Raw genomic sequence first — 16257 nt, 5'->3', positions numbered from 1 at the left:
TTCCAGCATCAGTGCAGTAGTACCCTGTTGGACAGGTGTTGTCTATATGTATTGTTCCAGCATCAGTGCAGTTGTACCCAGCTGGAGGTGTATTGTTCCAGCATCAGTGCAGTAGTACTCTGCCAGACATGTGTTGTCTGTTTGTAATGTTCCAGCATCAGTGCAGTAGTACTCTGCCAGACATGTGTTGTCTGTTTGTAATGTTCCAGCATCAGTGCAGTAGTACTCTGCTGGGCATGTGTTGTCTGTATTGTTCCAGCATCAGTGCAGTAGCACCCTGCTGGACGTGCGTTGTCTGTAAAGTTCCAGCATCAATGTAGGAGCACTCAGCTGGATATGTGTTGTCTGTATTGTTCCAGCATCAATGTAGAAGTACCCTGCTAGACATGTGTTGTCTGTAAAGTTCCAGCATCAGTGTAGTCGTATCCTGCTGGACGTGTGTTGTCTGTTTGCACTGTTCCAGCATCAGTGCAATAGTACCCTGCAGGACATGTGTTGTTTGCATTGTTCCAGCATCAGTGCAATAGTACCCTGAAGGACATGTGTTGTTTGCATTGTTCCAGCATCAGTGCAATAGTACCCTGCAGGACGTGTGTTGTTTGTGTTGTTCCAGCATCAGTGAAATAGTACCCTGCAGGACATGTGTTGTTTGCATTGTTCCAGCATCAGTGCAATAATACCCTGCAGGACGTGTGTTGTTTGTGTTGTTCCAGCATCAGTGAAATAGTACCCTGCAGGACATGTGTTGTTTGCATTGTTCCAGCATCAGTGAAATAGTACCCTGCAGGACATGTGTTGTTTGCATTGTTCCAGCATTAGTGCAATAGTACCCTGCAGGACGTGTGTTGTTTGTATTGTTCCAGGATTAGTGCTATTGTACCCTGCTGGACGTGTGTTGTTGTTTGTATTGTTCCAGCATCAGTGCACTAGTACCCTGCTGGACGTGTGTTGTCTATTTGTATTGTTCCAGTATCAGTGCAGCGGTACCCTGCTCTGCTGGTTGTGTGTCGTCTTTCTGTCTGTCTTGAGTGCCAGGGTAGTAGAACCCTGCTCTGCTGGTTGTGTGTCGCCTTTCTGTCTGTCTTGAGTGCCAGGGTAGTAGAACCCTGCTCTGCTGGTTGTGTGTCGTCTTTCTGTCTGTATTGAGTGCCAGGGTAGTAGAACCCTGCTCTGCTGGTTGTGTGTCGTCTTTCTGTCTGTCTTGAGTGCCAGGGTAGTAGAACCCTGCTCTGCTGGTTGTGTGTCGCCTTTCTGTCTGTCTTGAGTGCCAGGGTAGTAGAACCCTGCTCTGCTGGTTGTGTGTCGCCTTTCTGTCTGTCTTGAGTGCCAGGGTAGTAGAACCCTGCTCTGCTGGTTGTGTGTCGCCTTTCTGTCTGTCTTGAGTGCCAGGGTAGTAGAACCCTGCTCTGCTGGTTGTGTGTCGCCTTTCTGTCTGTCTTGAGTGCCAGGGTAGTAGTACCCAGTTGGCAGTCCCATTTCCTTTGCCACTGCCCCTCAGCCTGTGTTGGCCTTGCAGCTTTGGTGCTCCAGTGCACTGTTATCTGCTATCTTCCCACTCCCCTCTTCTCTTCATTACTGTTGTTTGCTTTTGTTCCCCTAGCCTCATCATCACTGTTGTTCTTCAGTCTTCATCTTCCAAGTCTTACCTTCTCTCTTCCTGTGCTTCACATCAGAGTACTTCAGTTTCTCTTAAAATGCCTTGAGTGCACACACAAGTACATTCTCTAAAGACAAACTGTTGTTGTTGTTGTTGTTGTTGTAATCAGTTAATTCTGTATTTGTTTTGTGTTCATCAGTGCTTTAAAATATCTGTCGATTTACTCATCATCTGCTTGTCTCTGTTATTGTTGTGATTAGCGTTTCTAATGTTGACTGAACCCCTTATGCCTTTTGCCTAATGGTTGACTGAACCCCTTCTGCACATCAGTTGTTTGATTATCGTGTATCAATGAATAAATATATATTGATCTTTTTTCTCTTTTAGTATGAGTTTGTGTTGTCTGAGAGTTAGAACTGGGTTGGGTGGGGGTTTCTAGTCAATTCTCTTCTTGAGCATGACAGACTGACATGTATGAAGGAAGAGTTCTTTCACAATTTCTGAAAAGCAGACCAAGCAATTTCATACTGAATACGGAGTGCAACAGTAAGCCAGAGACTGTTTAAGAAAATGTATCTGTTCATGACAACCCCAAAACAGTCATACATGTAAACCAAAAAAACCCCAAAAAACCCTTGAACATACAAGTGAACATGGAAGAAGCAGCCAAAAAATGCAAAAGAAGAAGAGAAAGAAGAAGAAGAAGCAGCTATAGCAGCAGTTGTCCATGCATGAAAACATCATGCTTGACAACTGATGACTATAATAATAAGCCCAATCAAAAACATTCGTACACACATATACATGCACATAGGCATGCTGATGAGCACACACGCATACACTCACACACACACACTGATTTACAAAGACACACACCACACTCACACACAGAAATTTACAAAGACACAAACACGCTCACATACACACACACTCATCTTCCTTGGGACAGAATGAATAGATAATTATACATATACAAAAACACAAACACAAAGATATACAAAGACACACACTCACACAGACACACCGTTCTTGGGTCAAAATGAATAATACAAAAATACACACACATAGACAAACACACACACACACATACTCACATACACAGTAATTTACAAAGACACACACACACACACTCACATACATAGACATATACAAACACACACACACACACTCACAATCCTTGGGGAAAAATAAATAAATACAAAAATACACACACATACACACACACTCACTCACCGTCCTTGGGGCAGAAGATGGTGTAGCGCTGACCACTGTCCCCAGAGTAGACGCCCTGCATCTCGTCAGCCAGTCGTTCGATGTATTTGGCAGTGCTCTTCTCATAGACCTGTTCACCCACACACCCATGTCACTGAAGTGCCCCTACATTTCTCATTCTTCTGCCATTCTTACACACTTCCTTCTTTTTTATCTTTAATAAGAGTAAATGCAAAATAATTTAGTGGATGTTCACAGAGAAGAATAAATGCAACCAGTTTTAGTGGGATGTTTATAGAAAAGAATAATTGCAGTGAATTACAGCAATATGTTTTTAGAGAAGAATAAATGCAATCAGTTTTAGGGGTATGTTCATAGAGAAGAATAAATGCAACCAGTATTAGAGGGATTTTTACAGAGAAGAATAAATACAGCCCATTTTAGAGGGATGTTTATAGAGAAGAATAAACGCAACCAATTTTAGTGGATGTTGACAGAGAAGAATAAATGCAAACAGTGGGATGTTCCTGGAGAAGAAAAAATGCAATTAGTTTTACGGGGATGTTTACAAAGAAGAATAAATGCAACTAGTCTTAGAGGAATGTTTATGGAGAAGAATAAAATGCAAACAGTTTTAGTGGGATGTTCATGGATAAGAATGAATGCAACCAGTTTTAGAGGGATTTTTTTCATGGAGAAGAATGAATGCAACCAGTTTTAGAGGGATTTTTTTCATGGAGAAGAATGAATGCAACCAGTTTTAGAGGGATTTTTTTCATGGAGAAGAATGAATGCAACTAGTTTTAGAGGGATTTTTTTCATGGAGAAGAATAAATGCAACTAGTTTTAGAGGGATTTTTTTCATGGAGAAGAATAAATGCAACTAGTTTTAGAGGGATGTTCATAGAGAAGAATAAATGCAACTACTTTTAGTTGGATGTTTATAAAGAATAAATGGAAACAGTTTTTTTTAAAGGGATGTTTATACAGAAGAATAAATGCAACCAATTTTTGTAGATGTTGATAGAGAAGAATTAATGCAAACAGTTTCAGTGGGATGTTTATAAAGAAGAATATATGCAACTAGTTTTACAAGGATGTTTGCTGAGAAGAATTAATGTAACTAGTTTTAGAAGGATGTTTGTGGAGAAAAATAATAAAACCAGTTTTAGTGCTATGTTTACAAAGAAGATTAATGCAAACAGTTTTAGTGAGATGTTTATAAAGAAGAAAAAATGCAAACAGTTTTAGTGGGGTGTTTATGGAGAAGAATAAATGCAACTACCGGTAGTTTTAGAGGGATGTTCATAAAGAAGAATAAATGTCACCAGTTTTAGAGGTATGTTTGTGGAGAAAAACAGATGCAACCGATTTTAGAGGAATGTATATGAGAAGAAAAAATGCAATCAATTTTAGAAGAATGTTTACAGAGAAGAATAAAAGCAATAAATCTTACAGGGATGTTTTAATAGAAGAATGAATTCAACAAATTTTAGCCAAGTGTTTTTAGAGAATAAATGCAACCAAAGAATCCTATTTTGTTTTTAAAAGATTCAAACATTTGTATTCCAGCTGTCTTCATTTTTCTGTTAATTAATCAAGTTACATTTTCTATCTGCAGCAGCCACAATGTAAAATTATTCCAAAATATATCAACCTTTATCAAACCTTTAAGAACCTTTGACTTCCACTGCGATATTCAAAGACAAACTTGTCTCTATTTTACTGAAGGCAAATGGAAACAACACATACTTGGGTGTAAAGGGAGACAACTATTGTCCTTTTCAAAAACAACACAATAATATTTGTCTTTGTTTTCTGCAACAGAAGCCATGCTTTCTAATCAAATTCTTCACCTCAATTGCTTTCCCCCTCCTATCTTCCCCTATATTTCATCTACCACACACTTCATTATTTCAGCTGTACAAGACGAATGGGCACAATTTAATCCTGAGTGAAGCTTTCCCCCTGAAGTTTTCTCTCATATCTGTTCCGTTGCAGTCAGTCATTGTAACTTCTTTCCCTGTTCATGTGGCATGGTGCTGGTTTGTTCTGGTGTCAAAAGTAGCACAATGTTACCATCATCCTCACTTACATCAGCTAGTATTCTGCAGGTCACCCCTTTTCACATTGCTGAAGCAATCCAATGGAAGGGCAGAAGCTAATACACGTGCTTCAAGCACCATCGCTGCAGTTGCCAGATCATTAATATATACAGCCATGAACTCCCTTAGGAATTCCGGCTCCAGATCTTTTTTTTTCAGAGTTGACTCACAAAGCCTTCCCCATGTGGAGGTTTGCATTTAGTGTTTCCCTTCACTGACTGAGATGAGTTACCAGCCAAGGTTAACTCACTCAGTACGGCCAGTCCTCTCTTCTCCTCTACACAGACCCCTCGGATGTCCAGTGGGTGTCTGAATGACCCAACCTTTAGTTTCCGTCGTCAGAACTGTGGTATTCTTTGTCAACATTCACCTCTTCAGTATAAGAGCGTTCCGCTTGCAATATTCTGATGATGGTAATTGGGATGAAACGCTGTTAACATCGTCTCTTTCGCCGTTCGTATGGAGAGAGTTAATGAGCACCATCTGCCCTGCATGCATCAGTACTGGGTAATGTGGTGACCAGTAACAGAGGAGAAGCTTTGACCTGAATTTTCCTGCAATTAAATGTAGAGATACACTGAACAGGGACAACCAGAGACAGACATACCTGCCTCTGCCTCACTTTTCTTTTTGTTTTGCATCCTCTCACCCAACCCCCAACAACTCTCTCTTGTCTTCTTTCTCTCTCATCAGGCACCTCCAGACCTACAGTCTTACTGTGTGTGCCTGTGGGAGCAGTACTTACTTACTTACTAACTTATTGCCTTTTATACCGTCTAGCATGTATGGCGGCAAATAAACACCTCCACTCTGGCCTGTCTTGGGCCAGTCTCCCTGAACGGTACCCCAGGTGTGCTCTAGGGCAGCAGTGTCTCACCTGAACAAAGAAGAGGGAGGGAGAGTCCATGTGGCTGACGATGACGTCCATCACCTGTCCATCCTGGGCCCTGGCCAGGGGGATGTAGTCCTGCCTTGCCCTGCTCCCTGTCCACAGTCAGCACACCACCCCTCACACAGTGCTCAGTACACACACACCACCCCTCACACAGTGCTCAGTACACACACACCACCCCTCACACAGTGCTCAGTACACACACACACACACCACACCTCACACAGTGCTCAGTACACACACACCACACCTCACACAGTGCTCAGTACACACACACCACCCCTCACACAGTGCTCAGTACACACACACACACCACCCCTCACACAGTGCTCAGTACACACACACCACACCTCACACAGCGCTCAGTACACACACACCACCCCTCACACAGTGCTCAGTACACACACACCACCCCTCACACAGTGCTCAGTACACACACACCACACCTCACACAGTGCTCAGTACACACACACACACCACCCCTCACACAGTGCTCAGTACACACACACCACCCCTCACACAGTGCTCAGTACACACACACACACCACACCTCACACAGTGCTCAGTACACACACACACACCACCCCTCACACAGTGCTCAGTACACACACACACACCACCCCTCACACAGTGCTCAGTACACACACACACACCACCCCTCACACAGTGCTCAGTACACACACACACACCACACCTAACACTGTGCTCAGTACACACACACCACACCTCACACTGTGCTCAGTACACACACACACACCACACCTAACACTGTGCTCAGTACACACACACCACACCTCACACAGTGCTCAGTACACACACACACACACCTCACACAGTGCTCAGTACACACACACACCACACCTCACAGTGCTCAGTACACACACACACACCACACCTAACACTGTGCTCAGTACACACACACACACCACACCTAACACTGTGCTCAGTACACACACACCACCCCTCACACAGTGCCCAGTACACACACACCACACCTCACACAGTGCTCAGTACACACACACCACCCCTCACACAGTGCTCAGTACACACACACCACACCTCACACAGTGCTCAGTACACACACACCACACCTCACACAGTGCTCAGTACACACACACACACCACACCTCACACAGTGCTCAGTACACACACACCACACCTCACACAGTGCTCAGTACACACACACACCACACCTCACACAGTGCTCAGTACACACACACACACCACATCTCACACTGTGCTCAGTACACACACACACACACCACACCTCACACAGTGCTCAGTACACACACACCACCCCTCACACAGTGCTCAGTACACACACACACACCACACCTCACACAGTGCTCAGTACACACACACACCACACCTCACACAGTGCTCAGTACACACACACCACCCCTAACACTGTGCTCAGTACACACACACACACCACCCCTCACACAGTGTTCAGTACACACACACCACCCCTCACACAGTGCTCAGTACACACACACCACCCCTCACACAGTGCTCAGTACACACACACACCACACCTCACACAGTGCTCAGTACACACACACACCACCCCTCACACAGTGCTCAGTACACACACACCACCCCTCACACAGTGCTCAGTACACACACACCACCCCTCACACAGTGCTCAGTACACACACACCACACCTCACACAGTGCTCAGTACACACACACACCACCCCTCACACAGTGCTCAGTACACACACACACACTACCCCTCACACAGTGCTCAGTACACACACACACCACCCCTCACACAGTGCTCAGTACACACACACACACCACCCCTCACACAGTGCTCAGTACACACACACCACACCTCACACAGTGCTCAGTACACACACACACCACCCCTCACACAGTGCTCAGTACACACACACCACCCCTCACACAGTGCTCAGTACACACACACCACCCCTCACACAGTGCTCAGTACACACACACACACCACCCCTCACACAGTGCTCAGTACACACACACCACCCCTCACACAGTGCTCAGTACACACACACACCACCCCTCACACACTGTTCAGTACACACACACACACCACCCCTCACACACTGTTCAGTACACACACACCACCCCTCACACAGTGCTCAGTACACACACACACCACCCCTCACACAGTGCTCAGTACACACACACCACCCCTCACACAGTGCTCAGTACACACACACCACCCCTCACACAGTGCTCAGTACACACACACCACCCCTCACACAGTGCTCAGTACACACACACCACACCTCACACTGTGCTCAGTACACACACACACCACACCTAACACTGTGCTCAGTACACAAACACCACCCCTCACACAGTGCTCAGTACACACACACACCACACCTCACACTGTGCTCAGTACACACACACACCACACCTAACACTGTGCTCAGTACACACACACTACCCCTCACACAGTGCTCAGTACACACACACCACCCCTCACACAGTGCTCAGTACACACACACCACCCCTCACACAGTGCTCAGTACACACACACTACCCCTCACACAGTGCTCAGTACACACACCACCCCTCACACAGGGCTAAGTACACACACACCACCCCTCACACAGTGCTCAGTACACACACACCACCCCTCACAGAGTGCTCAGTACACACACCACCCCTAACACTGTTCTCAACACACACACAAACACCACCCATACACCCATTCACACACACACACATGCCCCTATTCACACTCCCACACAAACCACACCCACTCACCAACACAACCCACATCCATTCACACTCCCACACAAACCACACCCACTCATCAACACAACCCACACCCATTCACACTCCCACACAAACCACACCCACTCACCAACACAACCCACACACCCATTCACACTCCCACACAAACCACACCCACTCACCAACACAACCCACACACCCATTCACACTCCCATACAAACCACACCCACTCACCAACACAACCCACACCCATTCACACTCCCACACAAACCACACCCACCCACCACACAACCCACACCTGTTCACACTCACAAACTAAACCCACACACCAACACAACCCAAACACCCATTCACACTCCCACACCCATACAACCCCCCCATACCCCCCTCCAACATCCACCCACACAGGAGGATACCTGGAGGGGAGGGCGGGGTGATGGAGGTGGAGGCGGCCAGACGGAGGAAGAGGAGGGTGTGGCGGAGGGAGGAAGGACTGTCGTCCACACACTGCCGCTGTCTCTCCGGAACCACCACGTCCACCGGCAACCCCCCCACCCCCTCATGCTGCTCACCCATCACCTGAAAAGGGCAGGTGCCACAACTGTGTTAACCTTTCCCGTACGTCGTGGGTGTGAAATCACCCAGACAAGTGTTTTTGCTCTGTAACTCAAGTAATATTGAAGCCACTTCCACATAATTTCATGACTTTGTCCATAATATAGTTTACTACATATCCACTGAACATTATTTTCTTTTATACATAAACAAAGAAGTTATTAATCAATTAATGTCCCAGTACGTCGTGGGTGTGACGACACCCATACTCCCAAAGAATAAATCTTGCACGCCGTACGTCGTGGGTGTGGAGCCACCCATGCAAAGCTTGCGCGCCACGCGTTGTCGACGTGACGTCACTTGGGCTCGCTACAGAGAGAGATCAGAGTGACCTTGTCTTTTGTTGATCGTATCCCGGTTCAAGTCTGCGGTAAGTTTTACTCTAAAGTTGTAACTAATTTCAGAAAACAATATTTATTGCACTAGATATCTTCAACAATATTGAATGAACTGTTTTTCTTGTAGAGAATGATCGGGAGCAACTGATTGATAGCTTTTTATCTAGTTGGAATTAAAGTGCCTTTCTAAGAACTGGATATTTTTGTAAGTCTGAAATCAATTGATCTAAAATCTAGTTGATATAGAAATTTTATTCTTATCCTAATCTGTTCAAAGTAGAGAAAACCCGACTATGGCTAAAAAAAGAAAGATAGTTGATATAGAAATTTTATTCTTATCCTAATCTGTTCAAAGTAGAGAAAACAACACTCTCTTCTCACGGGCAAAACTTATTCACAATGTGCCTGGTCAAGCACTGGAGTAAATTGCCTACACGCACAAGTGGAAACTGCGCATGCAAGTCTGCTGAAGAAAAGTCAAATTTGCTTTACAGACAGGTGTGGGTTACTGTGCACCCACGACGTACGGCAAGGTCTTATTTCTTCAGTGAAACCATGGGTGCCTACACACCCACGACGTACAGCGAAGGGTTAGTTCGTACACAGAAACCATGGGTGCCTGCACACCCACGACGTACAGCGAAGGGTTAGTTCGTACACAGAAACCATGGGTGCCTGCACACCCACGACGTACAGCGAAGGGTTAGTTCGTACACAGAAACCATGGGTGCCTGCACACCCACGACGTACAGCGAGGGGTCATTCCTTCTTAGAAACCATGGGTTTCTGCACACCCACGATGTACGGCGCGCAAAATTTTAGGCGACGTACGGGAAAGGTTAAGACTGCCTTCTTCTGCCTTCCCACACCACCCATTCTGCCTGTTACCAAAGAGCAGCTGTGATGTTTTCATGTTATTGTTTATGTCTATCTGGATGATGTGAGGTGCTTTGAGCAGCATTAGCACTGGATATCGCTCCACAGAAAAAAGTTATGAATTATTATTATTATCACTGTTACCAAATTGTGACCAGCAATCCTTGGTTTTCAATATAATTTGTTTTTCTTTTTTTTTTCATTATCATTAATATATCTATCATGAATAATGTGAAACAAAGGTATGCAGGGAAATGGGAAAAGAAGTACCAGGGGCCAGTGAAAAAAAAAGAAAAGAAAAAAAAGTTCATCACAAGGTACAAAGAACATGATAGTCAAAGTAAACACTTACACACATGCACACAAACAAAAACACTCCTCTCCAAAGCACCATCCCCCCCCCCACCTCCCCTCATCTCCCTCTCCCCCAATACACACACACAGACATTCTCTTGAACATTGGATGAAAGGGTCTTTTCTTTTTTTTCTTTTTTTTTTGGATGGAATTAATAAAAAAAAATTTTTTTTTAAAAAGACACAATACTCTTCACTGACCACCAGTGCCACTCCATCCGATCTAGCTCATACATATGCACCAATGCTGCCCCTTAGTAACTGATCTCCCCCAGAGGAGAGAGGGAGAGAGAGGGAGAGAGAGAGGGGGGAGTGGAGAAAGAGAAGAGAGAGGGACAGAGAAGAGAAAGGGGAGAGGAAAGAAGAGTGAGCGCAGAGAGGAGAGAGAAGAGAGAGAGGGACAAAGAGAGAAGCGAGAGGGTGAGAGAGAACAGAGAGAAGGACAGAAAAGAGAGAGAGAGAGAGGAGAAAAAAGAGGAGAGAAAGGGGGAGAGAGGAGAGACAGAGGAGAAAGGAGGAAGGAGCAAGAGAGAGAGAGAGGAGAGGAGCGAGAAGGTGAGAACGGAGAGAGGAGAGGGAGAGAGAAGGAGAGAGAGAGGAAGAGAGAATGGAGAGAGATACAGGAAAGAAGAGAGGGGGAGAGAGAGAGAGAGAGAGAGAGAGAGAGAAAACAGGAAAAGAGAGGAAAGCAAGGAGAGAGAGAAAGGAGAGAGAGAGAGAGATGGAGAGAGAAGAGGAGGAGGAGAGAGAAAGAAAACAAAAAAGAGCTGTACCTTGAGCAGGACTGTCCCAGAGCTGATCATGTCCAACATCACCTTCACCGCCTTCTCCGTCCATCCCCGCACCTGCACACCCACCACCACCACCACTATGACTCTCACCACACACCTTCCGCTTACCCTGCACACCCACCACCATCACTATCACCAAACACATTCCGCTTACCTGGCACACCCACCACCACCACTATCACTCTCACCACACACCTTCCCCTTACCCTGCACACCCACCACCACCACTATCACTCTCACCACACACCTTCCACTTACCCTGCACACCCACCACCATCACCACTATCACTCTCACCACACACCTTCTGCTTACCCTGCACACCCACCACCACCACCACTATCACCACACACCTTCCACTTACCCTGCACACCCACCACCACCACCACTATCACTCTCACCACACACCTTCCGCTTACCCTGCACACCCACCACCACCACCACTATCACACCACAAACCTTCTGCTTACCCTTCACACCCACCACCACCACTATCACTCTCACCACACACCTTCCCCTTACCCTGCACACCCACCACCACCACTATCACTCTCACCACACACCTTCCGCTTACCCTGCACACCCACCACCACCACTATCTTACCCTGCACACCCACCACCACCACTATCACTCTCACCACACACCTTCCCCTTACCCTGCACACCCACCACCACCACTATCACTCTCACCACACACCTTCCGCTTACCCTGCACACCCACCACCACCACTATCACTCTCACCACACACCTTCCTCTTACCCTGCACACCCACCACCACCACTATCACTCTCACCACACACCTTCCTCTTACCCTGCACACCCACCATCACCACCTCTCTTCCCTCACACAACCCATAATGTTTAAGTACAAAGGCACCACAAAATCACCATCTCTTTGCATTCCTTTGATAGGTATAACCTTTAAGGTTTATTGAATGCTTTGCCTTCACCCTTTACGTGTTCTCCAGAAATGTCAAAACCAATTTTTCTTCAAAAAAAAAAAAAAAGAAAGAAAAGAAAAAAGGAAAGTCTTTCTAAAGAATACCACACATTTAACAGTAATAATAACGAATATTTGGATGCCTTATCTGCGGAGAGTCCAGAGCGTTTACAAATACAATTACACATACATTCATTTGTATTTGTATTATTTGTACTACTCTTTTTGTCACAACAGATTTCTCTGTGTGAAATTCGGGCTGCTCTCCCCAGGGACAGCGTGTTGCTACACTGACAGTGCCACCCATTTTAAAAAAAAATTCCTGTCTTAAAAAAAAAGAAGGAAAGTCTTTCCAAAGAATACCAAACATTTAATAATAACAATAATGATGCAGATACATGTCATAACATTTGTTTGCCTACATGCATCACAAAATAAACAGGTCACACACACACGCACACACACACACACACACACACACACCAGGCATTCATACTGATACAGCCCCATTCATCTCTCCACCCACCAACAATCGCAGACAGACACACAGGGCAGAAAAAATAATCATAACAACTGTGGAAAAGGTGAGTTTTGAGGGCTGCTTTGAATGAAAACAAAGACTGAGCATGTCAGACAGAATAAGGGAGTTTGTTCCAGATGACAGGTCCAATGAAAGAGAAAGCACGTTCCCCATGGAGTTTCTTTCACCTGTTTGGCATGCAAAAAATGTGTCACTGGAGCAACGCAGAGACCGAGATGGAATATAGATCTGTAGGAGTTCCTGAAGATAAGGAGGAGTCTCCTACAGCAATATCGGGGAAAATGTTCTCAAGAAAGATAACAATGCTTGTGATGATAATAATGTCACTGAACAAAAATTACCAAGAGGACATTATCCTGGTGAAAAAAAAAAAATCATTAAAAAATTATCAAAAGGAATATAAAAAAAATCTGACAATATTTACCACCTAAAAATATCAATATTAATCAATATCAATATGCAGGCTTATATAGCGCAGTACCCACATCTCAAATGGGGCTCACCATGCTTTACAATTTGATACACAATTCTAAGACTAAGTGACGTAAAAGTATGTGCAAAAAATAAAATAAAACAAAATTTGAATATGTAAATCATCACAGAAAATATCAGTCTCACATCACATGCCTGCCTTTTCTTCTTTTTCCTGTTTTTACCTCTATATCCGTTACACACTCTAATAATATGTGTTGAGAAAAAGTCAACATCACTAAAGAGCTAATCTGCATTAATAAGAAATAAAGAGGACCACTAATTTTGCTTGCAGCAGCCATGGCTCCACTCCACTCTTCACATCATACAAAATCACAGCCTGATGTAATAATAATAATAATAATAATAATATAATATAATAATGGATACTTATATAGCACACTATCAAGAAATCTGCTCTTGGTGCTTTACAAAAAACGCTTTTGTTAACATAAAACATATCTATGTTACATACACACACCAAAATGTGACTACACACATGCATACACACACTGCATACATACATTTTAACATACATGTGTATCTAACAGCTACCCGAACACATACGCACACATAGGCAGGCACAAACTTACACAAACACACACGCACACACAATACACATTCATATACATGCATGTAGTTATGTACACATACATATGTATACACACATAGTCAAGCACAGCTAACGCAAAGGAAGTGGACCTGCCACAATGCTGGAAGTCCACAAACAACACTGTATTGTATTACATTGTATTCTATTCTATTACTCTGTCACAACATATTTCTTTGTGTGAAATTCAGGCTGCTCTTCCCAAAGGGAGTGCGTTACTATAATGCACTGCCACTGATGGGTTTTTTTTTTTTCTGGGGGGCAGCAGGGGGGGGGGGGGGGGGGCAGTTTCCTTCCTGCAAGTGTGGTTGTTTTCCTGTCAAAGTGGATTTTTCTACAGAAATTTACCAGGAACAACCCTTTTGTCGCCATGTGATCTTTTATGTGCGCTAAGTGCATGCTGGACTGGGGAACCTCGGTTTATCATCTCATCCAAATGACAAGTATCCAGACAAGCACTCAAGGTCTAGTGAAGGGGGGGGGGGGGGGGGGAAGTACTGTCGCGTGTGGGACTCGATCCAGTGTGCTCAGATTCTTTCACTTCCTTGGCGGATGCATTACCACTCGGCCATCACTCTGCATGTACCACTCACCTTGTTGGCAGGCTGTAAATCATACAACATGCACTCGTAGGCAAAGGCTGGCGGGGTCTCAAACTTCTTTTTGATTGGCTGCAACCTGTAACCACACACACAAACAACAAAAAAGAAAGGATGCTGTACTGTTATCAGGGAACACAGCTTCCATCTGATATCAAAGCCTTTAACCCCTAAGATGCTGTACCGTTATCAGGGAACAAAGCTTCCCTCTGATATGCCAGTCTTTAACCCCTCAGATGCTGTTCCGTTATCAGGGAAAAAAGCTTCCCTCTGATATCCCAGTCTTTAACCCCTCAGATGCTGCATCGTTATCAGGGAACAAAGCTTCCCTCTGATATCCAAGCCTTTTAACCCCTCAGATGCTGTTCCGTTATCAAGGAACAAAACTTCCCTCTGATATCCCAGCCTTTTAACCCCTCAGATGCTGTTCCGTTATCAGGGAAAAAAGCTTCCCTCTGATATCCCAGCTTTTTAACCCCTCAGATGCTGTACCGTTATCAGGGAACAAAGCTTCCCTCTCATATCCCAGTCTTTAACCCCTCGGATGCTGTACCGTTATCAGGGAACAAAGCTTCCCTCTGATATCCAAGGCTTTTAACCCCTCGGATGCTGTACCGTTATCAGGGAACAAAGCTTCCCTCTGATATCCCAGTCTTTAACCCCTCAGATGCTGTACCGTTATCAGGGAACAAAGCTTCCCTCTGATATCCCAGCCTTTTAACCCCTCAGATGCTGTTCCGTCATCAGGGAACAAAACTTCCCTCTGATATCCCAGCCTTTTAACCCCTCAGATGCTGTTCCGTTATCAGGGGAAAAAGCTTCCCTCTGATATCCCAGTCTTTAACCCCTCAGATGCTGTTCCGTTATCAGGGAACAAAACTTCCCTCTGATATCCCAGCTTTTTAACCCCTCAGATGCTGTATCGTTATCAGGGAACAAAACTTCCCTCTGATATCCAAGCCTTTTAACCCCTCAGATGCTGTACCGTTATCAGGGAAAAAAGCTTCCATCTGATATCAAAGCCTTTAACCCCTAAGATGCTGTACCGTTATCAGGGAAAAAAAGCTTCCCTCTGATATCCAAACCGTTTAACCCCTCAGATGCTGTTCCGTTATCAGGGAAAAAGCTTCCCTCTGATATCCCAGCCTTTTAACCCCTCAGATGCTGTTCCATTATCAGGGAAAAAAGCTTTCCTCTGATATCCCAGCCTTTTAACCCCTCAGATGCTGTTCCGTTATCAGGGAACAAAGCTTCCATCTGATATCCAAGGCTTTTAACCCCTCGGATGCTGTACCGTTATCAGGGAAAAAAGCTTCCCTCTGATATCCCAACCATTTAACCCCTCAGATGCTGTTCCGTTATCAGGGAACAAAACTTCCCTCTGATATCCCAGCCTTTTAACCCCTCAGATGCTGTACCGTTATCAGGGAACAAAACTTCCCTCTGATATCCCAGTCTTTAACCCCTCAGATGCTGTTCCATTGTCAGGGGAAAAAGCTTCCCTCTGATATCCCAGTCTTTAACCCCTCAGATGCTGTACCGTTATCAGGGAACAAAACTTCCCTCTGATATCCCAGCTTTTTAACCCCTCAG

General features: G+C 45.0%; 1 protein-coding gene across 1 annotated transcript in view; it reads right to left on the bottom strand.

Moving 5' to 3' along the window:
• Positions 1-16257, bottom strand: part of LOC143283047 (RING finger protein 17-like) — a 127438-nt gene that overhangs the window by 73198 nt on the left and 37983 nt on the right. The window contains exons 18-22 of the mRNA XM_076589052.1: positions 14659-14743; positions 11487-11558; positions 8947-9109; positions 5792-5898; positions 2831-2939 (exon numbers count right to left, since the gene is read on the bottom strand). Coding sequence (XP_076445167.1) covers positions 2831-2939; positions 5792-5898; positions 8947-9109; positions 11487-11558; positions 14659-14743 — 536 coding nt within the window. The remainder of the gene's footprint in view (positions 1-2830; positions 2940-5791; positions 5899-8946; positions 9110-11486; positions 11559-14658; positions 14744-16257) is intronic.

Source organism: Babylonia areolata, chromosome 6, assembly GCF_041734735.1.
Source record: "Babylonia areolata isolate BAREFJ2019XMU chromosome 6, ASM4173473v1, whole genome shotgun sequence".
In the NCBI taxonomy this organism is placed as follows: Eukaryota; Metazoa; Mollusca; class Gastropoda; order Neogastropoda; family Buccinidae; genus Babylonia; species Babylonia areolata.
Note: the sequence above shows the minus strand (reverse complement) of the source record. Positions and strands in the feature narration are given on the sequence as shown.